Source organism: Spermophilus citellus (assembly GCF_964194105.1).
Source record: "Spermophilus citellus genome assembly, chromosome: 9".
NCBI classification, from domain to species: Eukaryota; Metazoa; Chordata; class Mammalia; order Rodentia; family Sciuridae; genus Spermophilus; species Spermophilus citellus.
In genome coordinates, this window is record NC_138191.1 from 9,700,352 (window position 1) to 9,727,397 (window position 27,046).

Below are 27,046 nucleotides of genomic sequence, written 5' to 3' on the forward strand. Positions count from 1 at the left end.
TATAGCCATTCTATAATTTTTCATTTTTAAATTGATTTTTTAAAAAAGTAATGACAGTGGAATGCATTACAATTCCTATTATACATATACAGCACAATTTTCCATATCTCTGGTTGTATATAAAGTACGTTGACACCAATTCGTGTCTTCATTCATGTACATTAGATAATGATGTCCATCATATTCACCATCCTTGCTAATCCCCTGACCCCTCTCTTCCCCTCCCACCCCTCTTCCCTATCTAGAATTCATTTATTCCTCCCATGCTCCCCCTCCCTATCCCACTATGAATCAGTCTCCTTGTATCAGAGAAAACATTCAGCATTTGGTTTTTTGGGATTGGCTAACTTCACTTAGCATAATCTTCTCCAATGCCATCCATTTACCTGCAAATGCCATGATTTTATTCTCTTTTATTGATGAGTAAAATTCCATTGTGTATATATGCCACATTTTTAATCCATTCATCCACTGAAGGGGCCAGTCTATATTTTATAAAGAACTAAAAGAGAGGCACTTGAAGTCTCACAGCATGATGAAATGGAAAGGAGAGGTATGCTAGTTTTCTTGATTTTTGTCAGTGTACATTGCATATATTTTTTGAAATATCACATTATGACCAATAAATATATAAGTTTATGTCAGAATAATGAAAAGGAGCACCCCTATTCCCAGAGCAGGGTCACCTTTCAACCATTCCCTCTGGCAAAATGCCAGGCATCATTCCAACTTAACTGTGGCTCTCAACAAGGAAAAGTAAAATAAAGTCTATTAATATAATGTCTACATTAAAAGGTTAAAATGAAAAAAATAAAGCACTTGATATCTTCATCTGTTATAAATAGCAGTTAATAAAAATGTCCTAATTGATATATTTACAATCCAACTTTTTAACAACAGAAAAATGTATATTCTTTTGAACTAAACATGGAACATTTATACTGAAAATCAAGTTTGTCTGTAAAACAATATGTACAAATTTCAAAAGGCTGAAAATATACAAAAAATTTTTCTGACACAGTGGGGAATAAAGCTGAATTAGTGATTAAAAAAGTAAACAGAAATGGCTCCTTTATCTGGAAATTCAGAATTACATATTCTAAATAATTAATGTATTACAAAATGCTGGATGTGGTGACACAGTCCTATAATCCCAGCCACTCAGGAGTCTGAAACTGGAGGATCACAAGTTCAAAGCCAGCCTCAGCAAGTTAATGAGTCCCTCAGTCAATTAGGAAGACCCTGTCTCAAAATTTTTTAAAAAGTGGGTGGAGCTGGGGATGTGGATCAGAGTTAAAGTTCTCCTGGGTTCAATCCCTGGTACTAAAAAAAAAAAAAAAAAAAAAAAAAAAGGATAAGAAACAGAAAAGAGAAAGAAAGGAAAAGAAAAGAAAGAAATGGACAATTAGAAAATAGACACAACAAAGGCCACGTGGACCATGTGTAGCACTTCACACATTCTGACTTCGACTAAAGCCCCACTTCCAGAAAACATTTAGGTTTTAAAGCAAATGTGAGAAAAATAATTGTGAAAATAAGATACGTCTGAATCTACATCAAAAAATTAAAAACAGAAAAGTACATTAAAAGAGGTATAAAGAAGAAAAAAATAAAGAAAATGATATGATCATATAAAGAACCAACAAAGTCAAAAGTTGGATCTTTGAAACTTAAACGAATGGATAAATCTTTGTCAAGATGAGATAACAGACATTCATTATCAGACAAAAGGTACATAACTGCAAACCCCTATAGACTTAAGGGAGATATGAGCCAAGTGTTATAATGATTGAGCAATTTGGATGACTTGTACAAAATATTTGAAGCTTAACAAATAAACGAAAAGAAAAATTTGAATACTTGTTCTGAATAGAGTTAGGTTTATTTTTTTAAAACATGACACAAAATTTAAAACTTTTCTGTCAAAAATTTTCCCTGAAGTTTCCCTGGTGAATTCTGTCAAATATTTATAAAAAAAAATATAAAGGAAAAATACAAGGAAAAAAATGAGCACATACAAACTGCCCCATACTGTGGAGAGTAACAAAACGAAATAGAAACATTTTATAACTTCTTTTATATAGTCAAAAAACCCATAATACCAATGTCAGACAAGAAAATTGTAAGAATTACATGAACTAAAATGAAAAACCATAAACAAAATTTAAAATGTATTTTCAATATACTTGCAGACTTTATACAGAAACAAGTAAGTTACAGAGACATAATGTTGTTTTATCATTTGAAAATCCTTACATGTAAGTCACAACATTTACTTAACAAAAGATGTAAAACACTGTCAGCAAGGCAGAAATAAATGATGAAATCTGGGTGGTTTTACTGCTAATATTATCTCAAAATAAGTTCAATGTTCCTTATTTTCTGCTGGTATACAGAGAGTGATTGTTTTCCTGTAAACTATTAGAATCCTGATTTGATAGAAACAATGATTATCATCTCATGAAATATGAGATTCCAGTTGGTCTGACATTTGAAGTTTCTGGGTTTTACATATTTATCACAGATGTGAGGTGACATAATAAGTCCTCCCTAGATGTCCTGATATGACCTATCAAGAAAACAAGAAAAAATAACAGCTCAATATAAGAGATGTGTGTACATCCACATTCATAGTGACATAATTCACAATAGTCGATGGTACAGGAACCCAGGAGTCTAGTAGTGGATACATGGGGAAAGGCACGTTGTGCACATACAGTGGAATATTACTCAACCTTCAGATGAAAGGAAATTCTGATGTATGCTACAACATACATAAACCATGTGATCAAACTGCTAAATACAATAAACCTGTCACAAAGTGACAAAGACTGCATGATTCCAATTATAAGACTTGAAGAGGGTCGTCAAATTGGTAGAGATGGAAAGTGGAAGGGCCACCAACCAGTAGGGAGGAAGGGAACAGAGAAGAGTTTTTAGGTGGAAAGTAAGTTTCCATTTTGCAAGATGAAAAAGATTGGGGATGTGGGTGATGGTGACGGATGCACAGAATGCGAATGCATTTAACACACTTAAAATGGTACAGATATTAAATCGTAGTATGTGTCATTTACCACATTTTTATATTAGCTCCATGCAGGAGATGGAGTTAAGAAGAAAGGTCTGGTGGAAAATGGAGGTTGACATAATGTAAATAGACACAGGGTAGGAAGAGTGGGAGGGTGGACAGCAAAGGAAGATTAAGGAAATAGAAGCTCACCTGCGTCTCCAGAACCATAACACAAGGCCCAGCAGGAAGATCAGAGTGGGCACTGTAATTGCCAGAATGACCAGGCCAATGGGGATGGAGCGTCCTGCCGTGGGGAGGGAGGACACAGATCATCACTGCGAATCTCATGCATTCATTCCCTGGCCTCCCTGCGTCCAGCTCTGCAGCCTTCATTTTCTAGAGGTCCACTCTCCTCACCTCCCTCCCCTCTCTGACCACCACCCCTCCCCCTGCCTTCTTCCTCCTCTTCCCCATCCTTCCCAGTCCCATCCTCTGTGCTGGGGCACCCCCTCTCTCCACCTCCAGCTGGGCCCCAGCCCTTTCTCACCCCAGTAGAGGACGAGGTCCTGTCCCCCTAGGCTGCTGTGCTTCACCCTGCAGGCCAGGCCAGCTGCCTCCCCAGCTGCCACCTCCAGGGTTGTTCGGAGGTTCCAGGTCCCATCACCATTGGGCAGGAAGTCACCTCTCTGAGTGCCCTGATGCTCCTGGTCACCTCGCATCCACATCACCCACATGGGCTTTGGGTAGAAGCCAGACACGTGGCACACCAGCAGCACACGGCCAGGTCCAGGGCTGGGGCCACTGGACAGCCAGGCCTCGGGCTTCACTAGGGCAACAGGGGCAGGGAGAGTGCCACCTGCTGGTGCTGAGCCAGAGCACATGGACGCAGACTGATGTGCACCTTAAGCCCTTGTGTTCCTTTGGGAATGCAACAGATCCTTGATGAAGCCCTCCTCCTCCCTGGGTGCTTGCCCACTCTTGGATTTAAGGAGAACTGAAAGGGAAACGGCAGGACTCACCTTGTCTCTGGAGGTCCACCTTCCCTGCCTCCAGGACGCTCAAGAGAAACCGGGGACAGGTTTCATAGAGCAGGTGCTCTACTGTGTCAAAGATGCCTTTGTAATTTGCAAAGATTTCACAGACCTTCTCTGCCCTGCTGCTGCTGGGTCCTGGGGCAGGCCAACAGGTAGTATTGATGCTCAGGAAATCCAGGCCTCCTACAGCCCCCTTCCAGGAACTTACGATGGCTCCCCCAGACTGTAGCTCACAGCCTCCTATGCTCTGATCTCTAAGGGGTCTGTGCAGAAGGAAAACAGATATAAAAGTTACTAATCATCAAACAAGAAGAAAGGGATGTGGGAAGGACCCAGGATACAGATTCTGGGTGAGGAAAAATTCTGGAATGTGAAACAATAAGTTAATACAGCATTTAGAGACTTTTGGAGGCAGAGTGTTGGGGAGTCTTGTGCCTCTCATGAAGGGAACAGTGCTGTGGTAAAGAGGATGGTGGTTACAGGGCAGAGGAGAGGCAGAGGGAAAAGGCCAGGGACATGCTGTCACCAGCACGGATATCCCAAAGGAAGCAGAAGTCCCCAGGGAAGGAAGAACTCATGGCAATGTTTGAAGGGGTGGATAAGATGATGGGCCACACTATACAGAACTCAGGCACAAGTAGGAACTTAAGGAGAAAGTTTCACAGGAGACATACCAGGGGCTAGTCATACAGCAGACACCTTTATCTGTCAGAGAGGAGTGAGGAGCCACCCAGGTCAGAGATTGTGGAGGAGAGGAGTCAGAGAGGGAGCTTGCTCTAGAGAAGTGTGTGCATGCCTCTGGGTAAAGAAGGGAGGAAGGGGAAGGACCACAGGAGTGAGAACCAAGGGTCACAGAAAGAACCCAGTTTTGAGGACAGAACTCACATTTGAACTGAAGGTCAAGTATGTGTTCCTGCACTTCCCTGGTAAATCCAAAGTAGTAGAATCAAAAGATATTGTCCATCTCTGCAACTTCCACATCACTGAGGTTGCCCTTAGACCAGGGCTTCAGGAATATATCAGTGCCTGTGTCACTATCCCAGCCATGAATTTGCAGATCACCCAACCAGCCTGAGCCACAATGTTTTGTCCAGGTGCTGTTGGCAAAGACTGAGATTTGGATGATATGGAATGAGGTCGGCCCTGGGGAGGCTGTGAAGAAAACCAGAAAAAACTTAAGTGAAGGGGAGAAGTTAGAGAGAAAGAAAAACTATCGACACTTGAAAGATACTAAGATCCCAGGGTCTGCAGAAATATAACACCTGACACATTTGAGAGCCCCAGGGCCTCAGGTTGCCCCCTCCAACATGGTGGAAGAGGGCTGAAAGTCCAGGTGCACCTGGGCAAACGCAACCTACTTTCAACCAGACCCTCTGCACCAGTTCATGAGCTGCCAGCGCTATGCTTACCTTCTTGATTGTCACCACCTGGGAGGAGAACTGCTAGCAATACAAGTAGCAGGAGCAGCATTTCGCTGACAGAGGACTTCTGATGCTCAGCTGGTGTTTGATCTCTCATGTCAGCAAACCCTGTTTCTCTGCACTCTGTAGTGTCTTCCTTCTTTAAACTGGCAAACTGCTTTCTCGTACAACGTGCATGTCGAGAACAAATGTGCTTCCCAAATGCTGGAACTCCCACTCCACCTCTCATTTCCCCTGCAGCCCTGAGCTCTCAGACTTAGTCTCACTTCCAAAGTTTCCAGCCTCTCTCCGGGTCCTCAGCTTTCTTCAGATGAGCTCACAAAAGTCCCTATATGATTTTCAAAGGTCACTTCATGTCCTTAATCCCTTATTTACATATCTGTCAATTATTGGGGAAATACTGAACAATTGATCCAATCTTCTTTAATCTGGAATGGTTCTTTTGGTTTATCTGCCCAATGCAGCCTCCCTCTCTCCCACTGCTTTCTCTGCATTGTCATTAGCCCTTGCCAAGGTCCTCGGTGTCTCTTTCCTGTATCATGCACCTTCTCTGGTTTCCCTAATTTTCATTCTTATTGGTTTTCCAACCATGTTTCTGCTTCCCATATGTCCTTTTCCGTTGCTTGGAGTGCTAGATATCCAGGTATCAAATCTACCTCTGACCCAGTCCTGGGGACACTACTTATCGATGCAATATTTAGCCTCATTGCTTGAACCAGACCTTGTAGACTTGATTATTTTGTCCAAGAAATGTGGTCACATTCTGCAGAAACTTGACAAGTTACTAGTATCATTCATCATAATGCAAGTATCAGCTGTCCCTGGTACCTCAAGAGGATACTTTAGGTCCATGCATCCCCTTTCCCATAAGATATTTAAATGGAAGACTTGACCCTTTATATCACACTGGTTAAACAGGACAAAGAAAAGGACATAATGAAGTTTGCCTGATATAAGTTTACCAGAGAGAAAACAGTATAATTTTGCATATTAAATGCATAATGTCTTCCTAGCTCTGCATAAGTCCTCACATATGAATCTCTTTTGTGCTCTCTGCAGTGAGTCCAGATTCGTGGCTGTCCTTTCACCCAGTCCTCAGGTGACTGACTATTGCTCATTTGCAAAGTATCTGGTTTCTATCCAAAACTTGTTTAGATGATGTGCATGTGGGGTGAACAGCAGCAATTGTTTTTTAAACAAAATTATCTTCTTCCTAATGCTGATGTGCCATGGTTTCTGTTATGGTTATGAGATGATGCTGAATCTCCTCTCTTCATGTAGGAATAGTCTAAGGTAAATGACTGGATCACGAGAACTGTAACCTAATGGATCCATGTTGGTTTGAATGCATGGGACTGGGTGGTAACTGCAGGCAGGTGGGGCAGGGCTGGAGGAGGTGGGTTTGGAGGCATGTCCTGGAAGGTGCATTTCCCTGTGCCCTGTGTCCCTTCCCTGTCTTTGCTTTCTGACTTCAGCACAAGCTGAGTGGCTTTCATCCACTGGGCCCTTCCGCCATGATATGCTGCTGCCTCACCTTGACCAAGAACAGTGGACTCAGTCAAGCATGGACTAAACCTCTGGAATTGTGAGCCCCAAATAAACTTTCCCTGCTCTAAGTTTTCTTCTCTGGTCTCTTGGTCATGGGAAAGCAAAGCTGACTAAAACTGTCTTTGGCCATCCTGGGTGTGTTAGCTGATGGGGCAGCTGGCCTGTCCAGTGGAGTGAAGCTAGCAGCCCAGCAGGCCAGGACATGACCCTCTGCTGGGGTCATGGAAATGGGAGTTGGAAATGTGAGCAGGTGGTCTTGGTCCTAAGAGGAAAGTTTGGTGATGCCTGATGCAGAAAGAATTGTGAGAAAGGAATGAACATGGATGATTTGAGGAACAGAAAAGTGGAACAAGAGGGACATGTAGATCCATGAGATTTGGAGTTAGACAAGGAACATTTCTTGGAAAAGTAGGAACAGAGTGATTGAAACAGGATGCCTGATTGGCTCATCCCCAGAATGTACATGTTCAGTAAGGAAATTAGAGGAGGGAGTAGAATCAGCGGTGGGGTTAAGGTGAAATCCAAGTGTGTGTCCAGTATCCACAGTGAACCCCTTTCCGTGAGTTTCATCCCCTTGGCAGCAATGGTGCCCCTAATACTTTTGAAAGTCTTTGTAATTTGTTTCAAGAAGGACTCATGGGTTCTTCAAATTTTCTTTTCCCAATTTCTTGTTCTACATTCCATTGTCACCTGTCTTAACTTTTCTGTCTTGATCACTCCACTTTATCCTCAGCAACCTTCCCCAACATATTTAGAGTTTCTCTCATTTCTTTTCCTTCCCAGGCCATAATACTATTCGGCATGAGATGCTTCTCCATTCCTCATGCTTCCTCAATGTGATGGGAGCCCCACAGCCTAGGAACTTAGGACAGCATAGGAATGTCCTTCCTCTCTTCTACTCTCCAGATATTTTTCCCCGTTCTACCTAATAATCATTTGCTCATGTAAGGCAATCTATTTTCTGTAACTGGGAAATAGTATTCTTAGATTCACCATTTTCAATGTAGTACTCAGCCTTCAAAGCCCTGATGCCAGTTCCTCCAGAGATTTTTCTTGACCCTTGAAGGGAAGCAGGTTTTTCCTCATCTACACCCAGAGAGCACTTCAACTGGACTTTATTGCATGCATGCCTCACTTCCTGCCTGTACTGATATTACTGGGGTCTGTTTTGTCTTTTATTTTTAAGTGTCTTGGGTGTAGGGACCATGACAATGGACATTTTTTACATGTCATATGTGCTCAGTGGAAAACCAAACAAAACCCAAAAGCCTCACCTGTCCCTGTGTTGGATTATCTATTGTGTTGGTAAATTTTTCTCATTATATACCTTCCAATGATGTTTGTGAGACAACTAGTTTCAGTTGGTAGGGGGAGAGAGAAAGAGAGAGGGGGAGAGAGAGAGAGAGAGAGAGAGAGAGAGAGAGGAGTGAGGGGAGAGAGGAGAGAAGCAAGTCACATGTGAGTTGTATGTGGGCAGAGATGTCCCAAAATATTTTTTTTTAAAAAAAGAGCAATATAATTTGTCCTCTGGGTTGAGATGAGATCAAGGCAACCAGCAGTGTATGGAAGACAAATTTCCAACAAGAATGTCCTGAGAGCACCATGGCTAGACTGTGTAGTCCCTTTAGATTTCATTCATTAATTCAACAGCATTTGCTAAGCACTAAATAGGAGAGAGTCACCCATAGATGCTGAAGTAGTGGGGGTGAAACAGCTGAGACTGTGTCCTGCTGACGTTGAATGTTTGCTTTTTCCATCTGACCATGTCCTATGTACTGTTTCTATGGTTTTGTTACCACAGGTTTTATTAAATCGACTTTATTAATGTATAATTTTCAGTAAAATGCATGTATCTTAAATATCCAGTTCCATTTATTTCAACAAATATGTTTGCCCTGGTAAACAACACTACAATCATGATCCAGAATCCCATAACGCTTAATACTTGGATTTCTTCAAAACCACCCCAACCTGGCCTTTTGCAACTAATCTCCTGCTTTATGCCTCTTAAGGATAGAACTATATTTCCTGAGCTACTTAAAATGGGAATACCTAGTAGGCATATTTTATATTGGGCTTTTTGTTTTCCATTTATATTATGGAAAGGAATCTCTGTTGCTAATTATATAAGGAAAATTGTTCCTTTTTTATTGTTGAATGAAATTTTATTGAATATTTATTATTCATCATCTCATTTAAGAAAATTTTGGTTTGTTTCTAGTACAGGACTCTTTAAATCAAGTCATTGTTTTTGTTTGGATTCTTTTGCATTTTTGTGTTTTCTATTTTGTATTATCCTGCTCTAAGTGTAAGATATATAATGAGAAAAATTTTTGATTGGTTATGTGCCTGGATTAACTTTGTAAATTCTTTTTTTTTTTTTTTTAAGAGAGAGTGAGAGAGGAGAGAGAGAGAGAGTTTTTAATATTTATTTTTTAGTTCTCGGTGGACACAACATCTTTGTTGGTACATGGTGGTGAGGATCAAACCCGGGTCGCACGCATGCCAGGCGAACGCGCTACCGCTTGAGCCACATCCCCAGCCCCACTTTGTAAATTCTTATAGCCATGCAGTTTGTAGTCACTGATGTCTCTGCTCAGTGTTGTTTATTGTTGTTGTTTTTACAATTGTTTCTTCAGTCCCTTTCCCCTTCCCTCCCTTTCCTACCTGGTAGACAATGAGTGGCCAGTGACTGTGCCTAGCACCTTAAGCTAGTTAAGCTTCTGCCTTTTGCTGGTGGTTGGGGCACACATAACACCTGAGCAGTTGGCAAATCTGTCCTGGCTTGTGCTTTCTCTTTGTTCAAGTCCTCGTGTGTAACCAGAAGAGGTTGATAACTGTCGCTCCCTCGCCGTGGCCATTGCAGGCCTGGGAAGCTGGGTTCCCCTTATGTGGAGTGGGCTGGCTGAGAAATATGGTGAAAAATCCCACCACACAGAAAATAGTTTTAAAGAAGCAGGAGCAGGACAGCGCATCGTCCTTAAGGACCGAGCTTCCAGGCTGGAAAGAGAGAGCAAGAGCTGTGCCTGCTTTATGTATCTGGGGGAACTTCAAAGGCTTTCTACAGAACGTTCTTAGCCAGTTAAGACAGGAGGTGGACTGTCCAGTAGCAATGGGTCACGCCCAACTCTGGAGCAAGGAGATTGGTCTTCCTGGCCCAAGGAAGACAGAGGTCACATGCATTGCACAATCCAGTTAGTGGAAGGAGCCACAAAATCGCTGGCAACGCCAGCCCGAAATCTCCTTGGCTCCAAGGCCAGTGAAGAGGCTCAAATAGCTCAGGGGTAGCGCCCCACATCCCTCTTTGGCCCTTCCTCAGCCTGTGTGCAGACTTCCAGACCCCTGCAAACAAATGGGCACCTCTCAGAGTCCACTCTGCCTGTCTCCTCTCCCAGGTATCTTTGCTCAGCCCTGCCTCATCCTTCTCTGCCTCCAGTTCTGCAGCCTCTAGCAGCTGTGGGGCTGACCTTTGGCTTTTTAACCACCTGTGGCTATTGTCTCAACAAGCTCTCTTGGCATGGGGCCTGTCTGTGGAGTTCCAAGTGGGGTCTCCCCTCCGTGGCAGCAGGACTGCTGGTCCTCAGCCCAGCTGACTGTCTGGCCAGGGCAAGGGCAGGCGCTTCCCCATGTTAAGTTGTGCAGCCCCCACTGTTCTCAGGAGCCTGGGGTCCTTGTTTGTGAGCGAGCTCTTCTCAATTTGTTGTCGCCCTCGGTCATTCCGGATGCGGAGGTATTTTATTTTGGGAATTTTATCCTGTATTATCGCTGAGTTTGGGGGGAAAGGATATTCTGTTCTTTGCCCTGCTATTCTGGAAATGCTGCTCCAAGTGTAAATTTTGTCAAAATTACTGAACAAAACATCGATTTGTAAAAATTGAAGCAAAATATAAATTGAACAAGAACACTACCCAAGTTGATGCCATTCCACGGAGCCAGGGGCTATCTGAAGTAGATTTAAAGTAGGCTATTTTACTTTACCTTCTAGGGAAATATACTCTAGGGTCAAAAAAATAAATAAATAAAAAAGTAGTTTTCAGTAATGACATTGGTGGTTTTTAAGTCTGACGTGGGCACTTGGGGGATGTGGTGAGTATGTAGTGATATGTTTTTAGGTAAATTCAGTGGGAACTAGGATTTTCTGTGTGGGAGAAAAGTAGATGTGAGATGGATGAGTAGAACCCTGTTGTTATGATCATGAATTGAAAGCATAAGTATGACTTGAGGATGATATTTACCCTTCAAAAACCATAGTATTTTCCTTTTTTCTTTGAGAAGATCTAGAAAATCAAACTAATCTAGTTCTTGGAATTGGTTTTTGAAACCATATTATCCTATTTTAAAATGAGAGGAGAAAGTGATAGGTTAGAAAGATTCAAGGTAAGGCCTTACTATTATTCTAATTCAATAAATTATAAAAATATAATTCGTGAGACAGTGGGGGAATTTTGAGTGGTAATTAGCTATTTAATGATAGTGAGAAAACTTTGATTTTTAGGTATCATAAGGTAATTTTTGTGACACATTAAAAAAAATAATGTTTATGTTTTAGATATACCTGTTGAAAATTTCATGTAAGGTATATGACATATGAAATTTCCTTCAATAAAGAGTTGAAAATGTTTTTAAACCTATGCAGGAAAATGTCAGTTATTTATATTACTTTCTCTCTCTTTGCATATGTAAAATTATTCATTGAAAATCAATAATCACTCCTTACCACATGGTTTCAAATTGGCATTGCACTTAGTAATCACAGACTCTGACCAAGTTTTCATAGGTCAGAAAATAACAAGGATTTTGTAATGAATGAAAATGGATTATTAAATTTATTTTGTATTAAAAACTTTTCATCATGTATAGTTTAGGTATACAACACATTGCTTTGATGTGTATATATACATATGAAAATTGATATGGTACATAGCAAAGTGACAAATCAATTATCTCACAATGAGTTACTATTGATTGATTTGGGGCAAGAGTATCTAAAAATCTTCTCTTTTAGCAAATATTCTGAATCCAACAATATTAATAATATTTAGTATAGTCAATATTATTGTTATATTATAATGTAACTATACTGATTATATATATGATCTCGGCACTTATTCTTTCTGCATATTTGATATAGAATTAATCAAACCTACATCTCCCCTTTTCCTGCCCTCCCCCACGTCCCTAGCCATTGCTCTTTAATTCTCTTCTTGTATCTATGTGCTTGCAAATGGCAAGATATCCTCCTCCTCCTCCTTCTTCTTTTTCTTTTTTTAAAGCTGAAGAATATTCAAACTCACTTTTCTTTTGCCGTTTGTTGATGGACACTTTGGTTGTTTCTGTGTTTGTTTTGTTATTTCTGTATCTTGGCTACTGTCAACAATTGTGCAATGAATATGAGACTGCAGATAACTTTATAAGATACTGATTTCATCTCCTTTAGGTATATAGTTGGAAGCTGGTCCTATGCCAATTCTCTTTTAAATTTATCTAGGAACCTCCACACTGTATTCCATAATGGCTGCACCAAGAGATATTCCTGCCAGCCATACACAGGGCTTCTCATTTTTGCACACCTTCAATAATGCTTACTGTCCCTTGTGTTTCTGATAATATCCCCTCTAAAAGTTATGAGGTGCTGTCTCCTTGTAGTTTCAATTTTCACTTCCCTGATGACTAGTGATTTGGGTGCATCTTTTCATACATCTACTGGCCATTTCTATGTCCTCTTTGAAAAAAAAAACATCATTCAAGTCTTTGTCCATGTTTAAGTCTGGATATTGGTGTTTCTGTAGTTCTGTGAGTTTGTATAGTTTTGTTCATTTATCTTTGCTCTTGGAAATTGAGTTTTGGGGGTGATATTCACAAATTCCCTTATCTTTTCTTCTAAGAATTTCATGGTTGTAGGCATTATATCTTTAATCGATTTAGAATCGACTTTAGTGTATGGTGAAATATGTGTCCCGTTAACTATTGTGCCTGTGAAAATCCATTTTTTTCAGTGACCATTTATTAAAGAGACTATCATTTCCCCATTACATACTCTTGACACTCATGCTGAAAATTAGTTTAACAAATATGTTTGAGTTCATTTCTGGGCTCCTCATTCTGTCCCTCTGGTGTGTGCCTTTTTTATACTAATTGCACTTTCAATTACTTCGGAGCTTTGCCATATTATTTTATTTATTCATTTAAATTATATTCATTTTTTCACTGATACATTAAAAATAGAAATGTTTTACATATTAATGGAGTACCGTGTGACATTTCAATGCATACAAACATGGTATAATCAGGTGAAACATATCCATCTCCTCAAACATTTAAAATCAGGTGGAGTGATGGCTCTATTTTTTTCTGCACAATTGTTTGTTTTTGCCTATTCTAGGTCATTTGCTTGATAGGTATTAATTAGAATCTGTAGATCACTTTGAGTAATATTGAAGTTTGAACAATATTTTTAAATCCATGAGCAAGGGATATCTTTCCATTTGCTTGAGTCCTCTTTACTTAGTTAACATTCATGGTATTTAGCATACATATCATTTACATGCTGTTTAAATTATTTCCTAAATATTTTATTTTTAATACTATGATACATGAGATTTTATTTTTCATTTTTTTGTGTGTAGACTGTTGTTTGTATATAGAAATGCTCATTTTTTCTATGCTTTGTATTCTGCAGTTTCACTGAATTCATTTATTTGTTATAAATGTTTGAGATCCTCTATCTACAGGATATAACATGTTAAAGCAGCGATGATTTTAGCCTTTCCCTTCAAATAGGTGTTTTTATTTCTTTTCTTTTCTTTTTTTTTTTTTTTTTTTTTTTTGCCTGATTGGTTTTGCTAGGATTTCTAGTGATATGCTCAATAGAAGTGGTAGGTGGGGGCATCCTTGTCTTGTAGTAGATTACTTGGAGTTACATGTTCAATTTTTCCACATTCATGATGGGAGATTTGCATAGTTGTCTTTTATTATGTTGAGGAAATTCCTTTCTCTATCTTACTGTTGAGAGAGTTGCTTTCAAGATAAACTTTGTGACTTTGTTAAATGATCTTTCTACATAAATGGAGATGATCATCTCCTTTGCTTTAGAGGTAGTATTTTAGGATATTTATCAACATATTATTTATTGGGGACTCAGAAAACTGGGTTCCATTTTTACCTATTAATTTGTATTCTCACAGGACATTTTATTAGTGCAAAAGTTTGTTGTGGCCCTGTGTCCTGGGCACCCTTGATTAGGAGAGTTAAGAATGTGAATTTTGAAATATTTTTCCTACTCAGGTTATGTTTGGCAAAAGGGTCATTCATGGAGAGAGGAGTCCTCATGGAACAGAAGGTAGTAATCTGTGAAAAGAAAGTGCCGAGTGTTTCTTTAGCTGATATCATGTTCACATCTTTGCAGATGTGTTGGTTCCCTGAGCCAAGTTTAAAGCCTAGATGGTATGTTCGTGGTGGCAGCAACAGTGGTATGAGTGTGTCTTGGACGGGCAAGCGCTGGGCCTGTCCCTGGTGCCTCTTGCTTGTCATTGCTTCTCTGCTTGAGTGTGCACAGACCTTGCAGGCACTCATACCAATCCCTCTCACGTCCAAGTGCAACCCCTTACCTGGGTTCTTAAAACCTGTTCACACAGTGAACCTGAAGTATACAGAGTAGGCTGAACACTGGGTGCCTGAAAATATTGAATGAAACATAAAAACTTTTTCAACTGCTGTGATCTTGACTGTAGGTTTATTTGTCACTCTTCTTCCTTGACTTTGTTCTGATGATCTCATAGCTGGCTCACAGCAGAATCAACAAAGACACAACTGATCATCAAACCCTGGGTCTGGAACAACTCATGACAGTCTGATCTGTGATCAGGCTTGTGAAAGTAAAGCACATAGACCCAAGTGTTGCAAAATAGAGGACTGGCAAACCATTGCGGGGAATGTATTATTATTCTTTATAGTGATAATAAGTAGAAATTAACTCATGTTGTAGTAAAATCTTTGTGGTTTGTAACTGTCCCTGAGTTCTGACCTTCTGTTCACCACCTGGTAAAAGAGCTTCCTTGGAAATAATAGGACATGTTAAGAGAAGTGGATCTGTTGATCACTGGGGAAAATGCCACTAACAACCTTTTCCCCCTCTTTCCCATAAGTTGTATTTCTCTCTAAACCAAGTCTGGGCAATTTAGCATTATCCTCAGATATGAAATTCTATCTAAAACAACAAATCCTAATGTAACCTCTTATATAAATGATCCTTTGATCATATGCATTAAAGCCCCTCAATTTTTTTTTTCAGACAAAGGGACTGAAAGTAGAATGAGAACTTACCTAAGAGAGGTCACCTTAATAAGGACATACTCCCCGTATGTTGGTGTGGGAAGCCACTCTTGAGCTAATTAGTGTCTTTAATCAGCCTTGAGCCGAGGAGATTTTGGTCTGGCATTGCAAGATATTTTTTGACCCCTCTCACTTAATAGATTATGCAACACAGGTGACTTCAGTCTTCTCTGGGTAGGAAGATTGATCTCCTAGCTCCGGAGTTAGGCCTGACCCATTGGGAACTGGACAGCCCAACTCCTACCTTAATTTTCTAAGAACATTCTGTAGAAAACCTTTGAAGTTCCCCCATAAAAATAAAGCAAACACAGCTCTTGCTCTCTTTCCAGCCTGGAAGCTCAACCCTTAAGGTCGAAGAGCCATCCTGCCCCAGCTCTTTAAAACAATTTTCTGAGTGGTGTGATTTTTCACCATATTTCTCAGCCAGCCCACTCCATGCAGGGAAACCCAGATTCATCACCTGCATGGGCCACGACCAAGATGTGTTGGATAGAGATCCCAGAAGTACAAAGATGTATCTACAGTCAACTGAGTCTCATGAAAGGCAGCAAAACCACACACTTGAGAAAAGACAGCCTCTTTGATAATCAGTATGGGAGAAAATGGAGATTCATATATAGACAATGAAAACTTCACTCAAATCTCACACCTTAATAAAAAGAAATGCACAAAATGCATCAAAAGCCTAAATATAATACCTGAAAGTATGAAACAGCTAGAATAAAATATAGAGGGGGGGGACCATGAAGACATTAGTACAGGCAATAATTTTTTTGCATGGGAAGCCAAAAGCACAGTCAACAAAATCCAAAATTGACACAGAGGATTCTATCATAATAAGAAGTGTCTACACAACAAAGAAAATAACTTGAAGAGCCAACATTTGCCAACTGTTCATCTGAAAGGGACTTAATACCTAAAATATGTATGAAATTCCAACGTGAAAATTCAAGAACATCAATAATCCAATTAAAGCCGGGAAAATGGTCTGAACAAACATTTCTCATAAGAAGACACACAGGATGTGGTATACAAGAGAACAAAGGCTTCCAAATGCACTTAGCCTCTTGGTACATGAGTTCTCCCTCAGTATGTTCTCTTCATTCTCCTCTCACTTGCTACTGCTGTGCCTCCAACACTTAGTGTGTTTGTCTGTCTGCCTTCACGTACAGGTCCAGGACTGAGGATAGGGTAACATACACTTGTAGAGAAAGAACAAAAGCAACCACTGAAGTTCCTAGTGTTCAAGAAGGAAACAATAATACCAACAAACCATTAAGGGACAGAGTAACAGAGAAAGCCTCCCTCGCCTCACAGTGTTTTATGTTTTGCTTTGGTCCAGGGTTTCTATATATTGTTATCACCTGTCGTCTTTCCACTTCCATCATAGGCATTAATGACATTTTTACTTGACTCAACTGAAAGAAATCTTTCAAGATCAGTGGTTTTGTGTTCATTTCTTTGTATTCTATTTTGGTAAATAAAATAGGGAAAGTAAAATAAGAGCGAGATTTTTCTTCATTTTCTCTGTGGTCTTGTCTGGTTATCTATATTATATCTATTGATTTTTCTCCCAGGACTCCGGTAGATTGTCTGATTTTACAGTTACAGTGGAAAATTCAAAGAGTTTGACAAAGTTGAGGTCAAGACTGAAGTAAGAATGTGAACTAGGGGAACCAGACAAGGGAGATGACACAAGAAAAAGGAGACACTAATAATCCTGGGAAGGAATAACAACAATACCAGTGAATACAGGCACATGGAATGGAGAGAGGTTGGGTCAACCAGAAAGACCCTTCCTAACACAGGGGCAGCTGAGAAATGACCTATTGTTACTCCCTTAATTTACAGATAAAGGCTTAGGGAGATGAAGAGACCTTTCAGAATCACATAGGGATTTTTCTGATTTCATCTCAAGGATCCTGAGTACCTAAGGGGCAGCTAGAAACTTTTCTTTTTTTTAAAGAGAGAGTGAGAGAGGAGAGAGAGAATTTTTAATATTTATTTTTAGTTCTCGGCGGACACAACATCTTTGTTGGTATGTGGTGCTGAGGATCGAACCCGGGCCGCACGCATGCCAGGCGAGCGCGCTACCGCTTGAGCCACATCCCCAGCCCCGGCAGCTAGAAACTTTGGAGGTGAGACTAAATCTAGAGTCAGGGGTACAGGGGAAATGGGAGGTGGAGTAGGAGTCCCCAGGGCTGTGGGAGGCACTGTACTTCTCCATGATGCACTTGGTATGAGGAAGAGATTTGTCAGTTGGAAGAGAGGAAGTCACTACCGAGTGCTGACATACAGAGTTTCTGAAATGAGAGTTCAAATATCAGCTGAAAGTCAAGAGTCCTCTCTCAATGCAAAGCTGGTCCTGCTACTTGTATTGCTACCAATTTTCTTCCCAGGTGGTGACAATCAGGAAGGTAAGAAGAGCTCCGGCAGCTCATAAACTGGCGCAGAGTTTCTGATAGAAGGCAGGGTGCCTTGCCCAGGTGCACCTGGACTCTGAGGTCCTGCCCCCTCCTGACTCCAGCCCTGTTCCACCTGCTGGAGATGGGGCTGCAGCCTGAGGTCCTGGGATCTCAGGTGTGTCAGGTATTATGCATGTCAGTACACATGCTTTCTCTTTCCTCCCTGCATCTCCCTTTCTCTTCACTCTCTTTCCTTCCTTCTTCACAGCCTCCCAGGGGCCGACCTCATTCCATGTCATCCAAATCTCATCCTTTGTCAACAGCACCTGGACACAGAACCACTGCTCAGGCTGGTTGGATGATGTGCAGGTTTTTGGCTGGGAGAGTGACACAGGCACTGCCATCTTCCTAAAGCCCTGGGCCAAGGGCAACTTCAGTGATGAGGCCATTCAGATGGTGGAGGAGATCTTCCGAGTCTACTTCTCTGTTTTCACCAGTGAAGTGCAGGATCATGTCAGGGAGTTCAAGTTGAAATGTAAGTGCAGCCTTCAGACCTGAAAGGTCGTTATTGACTTATTCTCTCCTGCTCCAGGGCACTGCTCCCTGAGGTCCTTCCCCCTCCTCCCTTATTTACTAAGCTGCAATCACACTCTTCTCTAGAGTAGGCTCTGGCTCTGACTCCACACCTCCAGATGTTGTTGCATGTGCACCTGATCTGATGGGTATCCTCTCCTCTGTGACCAGCCCTGTGTGTGTCTCCTGTGAAACTTGCTCCTTCCTTTCCTCTTTGTTCCTGAGAGACATAAAAATGTGCCTCCTCTTCTCATCATCCATTCAGCCTTCTCCTCTCCATGTTGAAGCTCTGGTTTCCTTTGAAAGCTGTGCTGGTGACTGCAGGACACTCTTCCTTACCCTCTGCCTCTCCTCTCTCCTATACCCACTCTATACACGGATTCATACCCTGTTCACAATATCCATACCTCCCCTCAGTGCTTTTTTCCTGAAAGTCTCTCAATGCTGTAATTATTCAGGCTGCACAGGGCACCTTCCAGATTTTTATCCTCCCAGGGAATTAACATCCTGGGGTCTCCCCACATCCCTTTCTTTCATGTTTGCTACTCAGTAACTTTTCTGTTTTCCTTCTGCACAGACCCTTTTGAGATCCAGGGCTTAGCAGGCTGTGAGCTGCACGGTGGGGGAACCATCATGGGCTTCCTGAGGGGGTCTTTAAAAGGAATGGATTTTATAAGCTTCAAGTCAGCTTGGCCCTCCCCAAAAGGTGAACTCAGGGCACAGAAATTCTGCACGTTCATCACAAAGTACAAAGGTATCTGCGAAACAGTGGAGAAGCTGCTGTTAGAAACCTGCCCCCAATATCTCCTGAGCGTCCTGGAAGCAGGGAAGGCAGACCTGCAGAGGCAAGGTAGGTCCTGCTGCGTGTCACTGTCCCTGCCTCTTCAGCCCAGGAGTAGGGGTGTACCCAGAGAAGAAGAGGGGCTTCATGGGTAACTGTTTCCGTTTCTAAATGAGTAGAGATAGAAATGGGTGTATGGGTACCTGTGCTCTGGGTTAGTGTCATAATGTGACACCCTTCCTTCCTTCCCTTTCCTGTCCCAGTGAAGCCTGAGGCCTGGCTGTCCAGTGGCCCCAGTCCTGGGCCTGACCGTGTGCTGCTGGTGTGCCATGTCTCTGGCTTCTACCCCAAACACATATGGGTGATGTGGATGCGAGGTAACCAGAAGCAGCTGGGCACCCAGAGAGGTGACATCCTGCCCAATGCAGATGGGACGTGGTATCTCAGAGCAGTCCTAGATGTGGCAGCTGAGGACACAGCTGGCCTGGCCTGCAGGGTGAAGCACAGCAGCCTAGGAGGGCAGGACTTCGTCCTCTATTGGGGTGAGAAAAGGGTGCAGATGGGGGAGGTGGTGCTCAAGCACAGAGGGAGAGATTGGAAGGTTGAGCAGAAAAGAGAATGGTTGGTGTAGGGGCTGGGGACAGGGAGCAGGAGAGAAGAGTGGACAAAGGGACTTTAGAGAATGAAGGCTGTGGAGATAACGCAAGGGAAGGGAAGGGATGAATGTACGGGACTTGAAGGGACATTATCCCCTGTGCTCTCTCCCCGTTAACAGGACACCCCCTCTCTGTTGGCTTGATCATTTTGGCAATCGTAGTGCCCTGTGCGCTCATTTTTCTGGGGCTTGCATTGTGGTTCTGGAGGCACAGGTGAGTTTATTTCCTTAGTCTTCCTTCTCTGTGGGTGCACCCACTGTTTTCTCCTGTCATCTATGTGCAGCACAAAACCTCCTTCTTTCCACCAGAACTTCCTCTTCCCTCCTGCTACCTGCTGAGAATTAATTTTAAAAATTGTGGAAAAGATCACACAAAATGTACCATCTTTACCATTTTTGAGTGTGTTAAACGCATTTCCATTCTTTGCATCCACCACCATCATCCTTCTGCCAAACCTTTTTCATCTTGCAAAGTGGAAACTCACTTTTCACATAAAAAAACACTTCTCTGGGGCTGGTGTTGTGGCTCAGTGGTAGAGGGCTCGCCAACCCATGTGAGGTGCTGTGTTCGATCCTCACCACTACATAAAATTAAAGAAATAAAATAAAGGTGTAAAAAGAAAAAAAAAAAAAAAAGAGAAACCACTTCTCTGTTCCCTTCCTCCCCACTGGTTGGTGGCCCTTCCACTTTCCATCTCTTGGAATTTGACTACCCTGTGTAACTCTTCCAATCTGAAACATACAGTAATTGTCATTTTTTTACTGGTTTATCTCACTTAGCAATAAGTGTTCAATTCTGTTGTAGCCTATCAGAATTTCCTTCTTTCTTTGGGAGGCATAATATTTCATATCATTCCATTCCATGTGTAGACAACACATTTTTTCAGCCATTTATTCATTACTGAATGTTGGACCATTTCCACTTTTGTCTATGGTGAATGGTTCTCCTATAAGTGAGGGCATACACACATGTCTTAGATACAACTGGCTTTTTGTTCTGGCTTTCTTGACAGGTCGTATCAGGACATCCAGTGAGCTCTCACCATGTCTTCTCTCCCATCTGAAATAAGTGCCAAGAAGTTCAGAAACTTAGGATGTCATCCCATGAGTCAACCTTGATACATTTCATCAAGTTAGCATTGATGTTGATCAAAACATTTCCCCATATATATATAATTTATATACAAGCAGAAAAACAATAAGAACTGTGAATTTATTTTGAGATGCTATCAAAGATAGTACCCACCCATATTTCATCATTCATCAGAAACATATTCTGAATTTCTTGAGAGTTTTATATATATTTTTATGTGTTGTACACGTAATGATCTTCAAATGGCAGAACAAAATTATGTGTCCGTAACTTACCTGTTTTGCATGTAATATATACACATGGCTTCAGTTTTTAAATGTTTTGTTTTGGGTTTTACATTTATGCTCACTTAATTCTTAGAGTGTTCTGTTTTGATTTTTTTGACTACACAAAATGAGATTAAAAATGGTTCTTTTTTTCCAGAGTGTGTGACATTTTGTTTGTGCTTATTTTCATTTACATTTTTTTTGTGTGTGTGTGTAGATTTAGCAGCATTCACCAGTGCAGTCATGTGGTGAAGGCATTCCTGCACCGGCTGTCTGACAGGGTCACAGTATGGGGGATGCTGAGGCAGGGCTGTACCAACTGGGAACCGGAACCATAGGGAATGTTAAGTGTTTTGTTTATGATACTCACGATATGGAGAGTAGGGCATACATCAGTGAATAATAAAAGTACGTTTGCCTGGGGTTGCAGGAAAATTCCCAGAATGAGACTAAGGATACAATTAAGACATGCCCCAAGGTGCGTTTCAATATCTCTCAGGATACAAACAATAGTGTTATTATTTTTCAAGAAATTCATGGGGAAAAGATTGCAAATCAAGGTTCCTGAGAAAAGCTTAACAATTTACACTAGCCCCCCCCATTCTAAAGCCACAACCTGTGCAACATACACTCCCCCCACCAAGAGACCCTCCTTTGCCTTACACAGGAATTCATGATGGAAATGGACAACACATAGTTAATATCGATGGCAAATGGGTTGAGGTGCAGAGCCTGCCCTTTAGTTAAAGATTACAAAGACATAAGAATTGGTGTGATTTGACCAAGGATCAAGGAAACTCTGTAAGAAAGCAGTTAAATGGGTCATATGAAAAAAGGAAATTACCTTGGAAATTAATGTAGAATTAATATGGATATATTTTAGAGGCACTTCAGAGTAGTAGCCTTTTAAGTAATAAACTTTCACTATTTTAAGTGTGTTTTATTGGGACTTTAGTTTAGAAGTAAGAAAGCTTTCCAATAACCATAGGAATGCTTTGAAGTTAACATATAATTATAGGGATGCTTTAAAGTTAAAACATTAATAGTAAGTCAGGAGACGTAGTCTAGTTGCATAGTGATTGAGGTGAAAATGTAAAAGCTTAATCATGATTGGCAAAGGTTATAGAAAAATATCTTAAACAATGTACTCAACATCTTACATAATCAATATATGTCAGAAAAGATTGTAACTCTTGAAAATCATGTAAATCAAAGAAGTTTTGGGCTTTGAGGCTATACATTTACTACCTGAAAATACACCTGTAAAAAAGGTATAAAACTAAAGGGCCCTCCTGGGGCAGCAGATCTTTCTGGAGACTGCTCCTAACTTGCAACCTGTCATCCTGTCTCTTCTTTCGCAGATGCCACTCATCCTTCAGGACCCCTGGATCCCTGCTGGGGCTGGACTCCTGACAGTCATGTGTTGGAAGGTTGTTTGTTTCTTTAATAGAAAAGTATCAAATTTTGTGACCATTTTTTTTTCATCAGAGTTTGGACCCAAGAGGCACATCCCCAGCACCCTCCCCCTGCTTTTTGGGTCTGGGCCTCCCTAAATTACTTAGGGCCTCATTAACTTGCTGAAGCTTGCTTGGAACTTGTGATCCTCCTGCCTCAGCTTCCCGAACTGGGGTTTGTGGCCAGTTATATTTTTTATTAATTTAATTTTATTTTTTACCCAAATGGAGCAAAACTTTTCATTTCTCTTGTTGAACATGATGTAGAGTTCCACCATTTGTACAATCATATCCATACATAGGGATAATAATCTCCACCTCATTCCACAATCTTCTCCCCAACACATCCCCTCCCTCTGCTTAATCTAAAGTTTTTCCATTCTTTTCTTGCCCCCCCTCCCCCATTGTGGATCAATATCCACTTATCAGAGAACATATTTGGCCTTTATTTTGGGGGGATTGGCTTACTTCTCTTAGCATAATATTCTCCAACTCGGTCCATTTACCAGTAAATGCCATAATTTAATTCTTTAAGGCTGAGTAAAATTTCACTGTATGTGTGTGTGGTTTTTTTTTTTTTTTTTGTTGTTGTTGTTTTGTGTGTGTGTGTGTGTGTGTGTGTGTGTGTCAAAGGGCATCTAGACTGTTTTGTGACAAGTTTTTAAGAATCTTTCTAGGTCTTCTTATTGTGTATTCAGAATTTACTTTTTGTTAGATTTAATAAGTTTCAAATATTTTGTACAAGTCACCCAAATTGTGCAATTTATTTTCATTTTTTTCTTCTACATATTTCAGGTTTAATTTGCTTTCCTTGTTCTTATGTCTTGGTGGAAATTTATAGGTACCTCATTCTCCCACATTTACTTTATTTAAAGGCTAAAAATTCCATTAAACAGGGCTTTAGTGCTTGTCAGTCAGCTTGATATACTGCATTTTTGTCAATTCAATATATTTTCTAATTGTTCATTGTGACATGGACAATTGTATTTCTAAATTTCCAGGTAGGGTGGGGATTTGCCGGGAATAGCATTGTCTTGACTGAATTCCATTGTGTCAGCAAAAATATTTTGTGTGTTTTCACTCTTTTGAAATTTGTTCACACTGTTTTATGGATAAACATCATTTTCAGTATAAGTGTTCCATGTTTATTGGAAGAGAATTCTGGTTATGGTGTTAAAAATTGAATTCTAAATACATCAATTAGGTCACTTTTTTAATTGTGTTGTGCACATCTAATACATATTCAGCAATTTACTTTTTCTATCCTTCACATAGGTATGTGAATAAAATTCTCCACCAAAATTATACACTTTTAATATCTTTTTTTATATAATATCATTGGATTCATAATTTAGAGAATGTCCTATCACCTGCCTAAATATTTATAAATGCTACATCTTCCTTGTGTTTCTTATTTTAATGTTTCCGTGCCAGTGAGATCATGTTTTCAGGACTGAGTAGGGCCTGATCAGGTTCCTCGGGGGTTAGTGTTTTTATTTGTCTTTTTCCATCATCTTAACGTTATTATTTCCATTGATGCAATGTAAAATTAGTTAATATTTTACCACTTTGCTAGTTTAGTTACTTTGGAATATTTTATTATCATTTATCCACTTCCTGTGTCCTATGATTGTTGTGTATTTGAATTTACAGCACACATAAATTTAACTTTCAAAATAAATTTTGCATACAATGTGGTAATCTTGACTTTGATTCTTTCATCCTTTTTATTACTCCACTTCACAGTTAGAGTTCAGGACTAGCAATGCTTGTTGATCTGAATCGATCAGTAATGCAATATTCAAATCTGGATTTTAACCACAGATGCTCCATTTTCTTTTTCCTATTTATGATTTACTTTATCCTGGGGTAGAGAGATTGACAATGTAGGCTTTAGAATTTCAAACCAAAGCCTGTGGTGTTTACCAGGACTTCTCTTCCTACGCACCCACAAAATCCTAATTTTTGTTCCCTGGCCCCACAAGCCCGTGAAATGTTCTGCTTAGCCTCTTGTGTCGTTAGAATTTGTAGGTGTCTTTGGGTGAAGGAAATGTGCTTTCCAGACCCTGGGATCTGCCTCGAAAGACTTCTTTCCTTTCCTGGCTTGTAGCCCTCTAATTCCTCACTGTGTTAATAGCTCTCAGATGTCATCAGGTAGAATTTTTCAGCCTATGACTAGTTGTACTCTTGAGAATAGCTTAGCCTAAATAACATAATCCACCATTCCCATAAGTAAAAGTCCAGTGGTATTTTAAAAGTTAATAAAATTGGTTAGGAGTCATCTTTTCTTACTTCTTATTTTATTCTTGTTTCAATTCTTATTTTGGGGTAACATTTTGGGAAAATAGAAACTTAGGGCTTTTTACCCACTGTTAGAAAAGGGATGTAGGTACCACGTGAAAGAGGGCACACACTCTATGATTTAAACTAAAAACTCTGCTTATTTAAAAATCCTGGTGTGAAGTAGTAGAATGAAAATTTTAGATTTTGAATCAATATTCATTATGTTGAATTAACTAGGATGGAAAAATTTAAAGTATGAATTTTAGTATTATCTCTGTTACTCAAATATTTCACATTGGGTAGCTTTTTGAACCTGTTGAATTGTGTCGCCTGTCAGAACAGTGGCACTCCTGGTAGTGAGAAACCAGGTTCATGCAATGGCTACTCCATCCTACTGTATACTTCACTAATAGTGCAAAGAATGAGGTAACAATAATCTTTAGCCATTGAATATAATAAATCACAGTGTAGATAGTGTGGATGGACAAGAGTCGTATGTTGTAGTGATCCATCCCAAAAGTCCCTAACAGAAACACTGCAGTCATCATGCAGTTGTGTTGGGTTCCTGATCGAGCTAAATGGTGTCTGTCTTGATGATTTAGATGTGAGGGGGGTGTCTGGCTTGTTTGTGGGCTGGACACGTAACCATTATTGAAAATCAGAACAACATGGATAATAACTGTTTAACATTTTTAATTTGATTACTGTATCATTAAATTTTCTACCACTAAAGTGAAATGCCTAAGACAGCTATAAATATGGTAAAGAGTTTATTTAGTTCATACTTCTGGGGCTCCAGCTCACAATTGGGCAGCTCCTTTGCTTTTTGGCTTCTGTGAGACTGTGAGGGTATCTTAAAGCAATGTTCATGTCATAGCAAACATTTTACATCATGGGTCAGGAAGCAGAAAGAGAGGGGGGCGGGGAGGGAGAACAAGAACAGAGACAGAGGATGGGCATGGATCCCTTGATCAACCTTGGGGTACACCCCAATTAATAAAGAACCCCCTATAAAGCCCTAACTCCTGAAGACTCAGAGCACCTTCTAAAATTGAGCTAATTGAGCCAACCTGGGGACCGATCCTTTAACAGATGATCTTTTGGGGGACAACATTCATATTAAAGCCAGCGTATTTTTGCCCTGATCCCCAAGATTTATACATCTCACAGAGCAAAATCCATTCTTTCTATCACTAAGAGTCCCAAAGTCAACTGTTCTCACATTGCTCAATAGTCCAAGTCCAAACTCTCCTCTGAGACTCAAGGCAAATTTAATATAAGCCCCTGTTTTTTTAAAAAAAGTTACACACTTCCAGGATACAATGTGAGGCAGGCCCCATCAAATGTTTCTATTTTAAAAGGGGAAGATAAGACAATAGAAGTAGGGATCATCCCAGCGCAAGACGGAAACCAAGCAGGGCAACCGTGACATTCTAAACTCCCTGTGTGACATACAGTGGGCACCAAAACTTAGGTAGGGGAATAAAGTTCTAGTGTTCTATAGAAAATAGAGTGACTTTAGTTCACAATAGGCATTACATATTTTACGAAGAAGTAAACGAGAGGAACTTGAAGTCTCACAACATAATGAAATGGAAAGGCGCTAAAAATATTAATTGTCTTCATTTTGATCACTGTATATTGCATAAATTTATTCAAATATTGCACTATACCTCATAAATATGTAGGATTATGGGCATTTTATTTTTTTAAATAAAGTCCATTAATGTAACTGTTTATATTATGAGGTTAAAAGGAAAAAAAATTAACCACTTGGGTTTTTCATCACAAGTTAATAAAGCCCTCAGTATGATTAAGTATCAACTAATGGGTGGGGGGACACTTTATCAACCTGGAATAAAAGGGAGCTGATCATATCATTTGGTGTCACTACAGCCAAAGTATAGAAAACAAAATTCAAGTTGGAAATGAAATTAATTACAAAAAATTTGGAATATTTAACATCAAATTTAGGAATAAGGTGCTACTGGTTTGTCAATGAGTAAATAATATGAATGGTGTAAGAAAGATGGTGTGGGCATGAATTTTGTCTTTTAGAACATATTAAGCAATAGAAATTAAAAATAAAAAATCAAGAGGTTTGTGTAGATAAATCATGCTAAATAAATGTACCAATATTATAATTTAGAATTTTCCTTTGAAACTTATCTATTCAAAATGATATCAAGCAA

At 40.2% G+C, this 27,046-nt stretch overlaps 1 protein-coding gene and 1 pseudogene across 2 annotated transcripts; one reads left to right on the forward strand and one right to left on the reverse strand.

The window, feature by feature from the left end:
* Positions 1-3,216: 3,216 nt before the first annotated feature.
* LOC308655150 (T-cell surface glycoprotein CD1b-like) lies at positions 3,217-5,562 on the reverse strand (annotated as a pseudogene). Its single transcript has 5 exons — positions 5,454-5,562; positions 4,930-5,196; positions 4,030-4,307; positions 3,558-3,836; positions 3,217-3,314 (listed from the first exon to the last, which is right to left on the reverse strand). The product of its transcript is annotated as a T-cell surface glycoprotein CD1b-like (transcript).
* Positions 5,563-17,517: 11,955 nt separating this feature from the next.
* Positions 17,518-21,133, forward strand: LOC308655143 (T-cell surface glycoprotein CD1b-like; the record flags this gene model as incomplete). The annotated part of the gene is made up of 6 exons (XM_081304991.1): positions 17,518-17,761; positions 18,018-18,284; positions 18,900-19,172; positions 19,367-19,645; positions 19,879-19,972; positions 20,772-21,133. 6 exons carry the CDS (start codon positions 17,518-17,520, stop codon positions 20,791-20,793), a joined length of 1,179 nt encoding a protein of 392 aa, XP_081161117.1. The 3' UTR covers positions 20,794-21,133.
* Between the last annotated feature and the right edge of the window lie 5,913 nt (positions 21,134-27,046).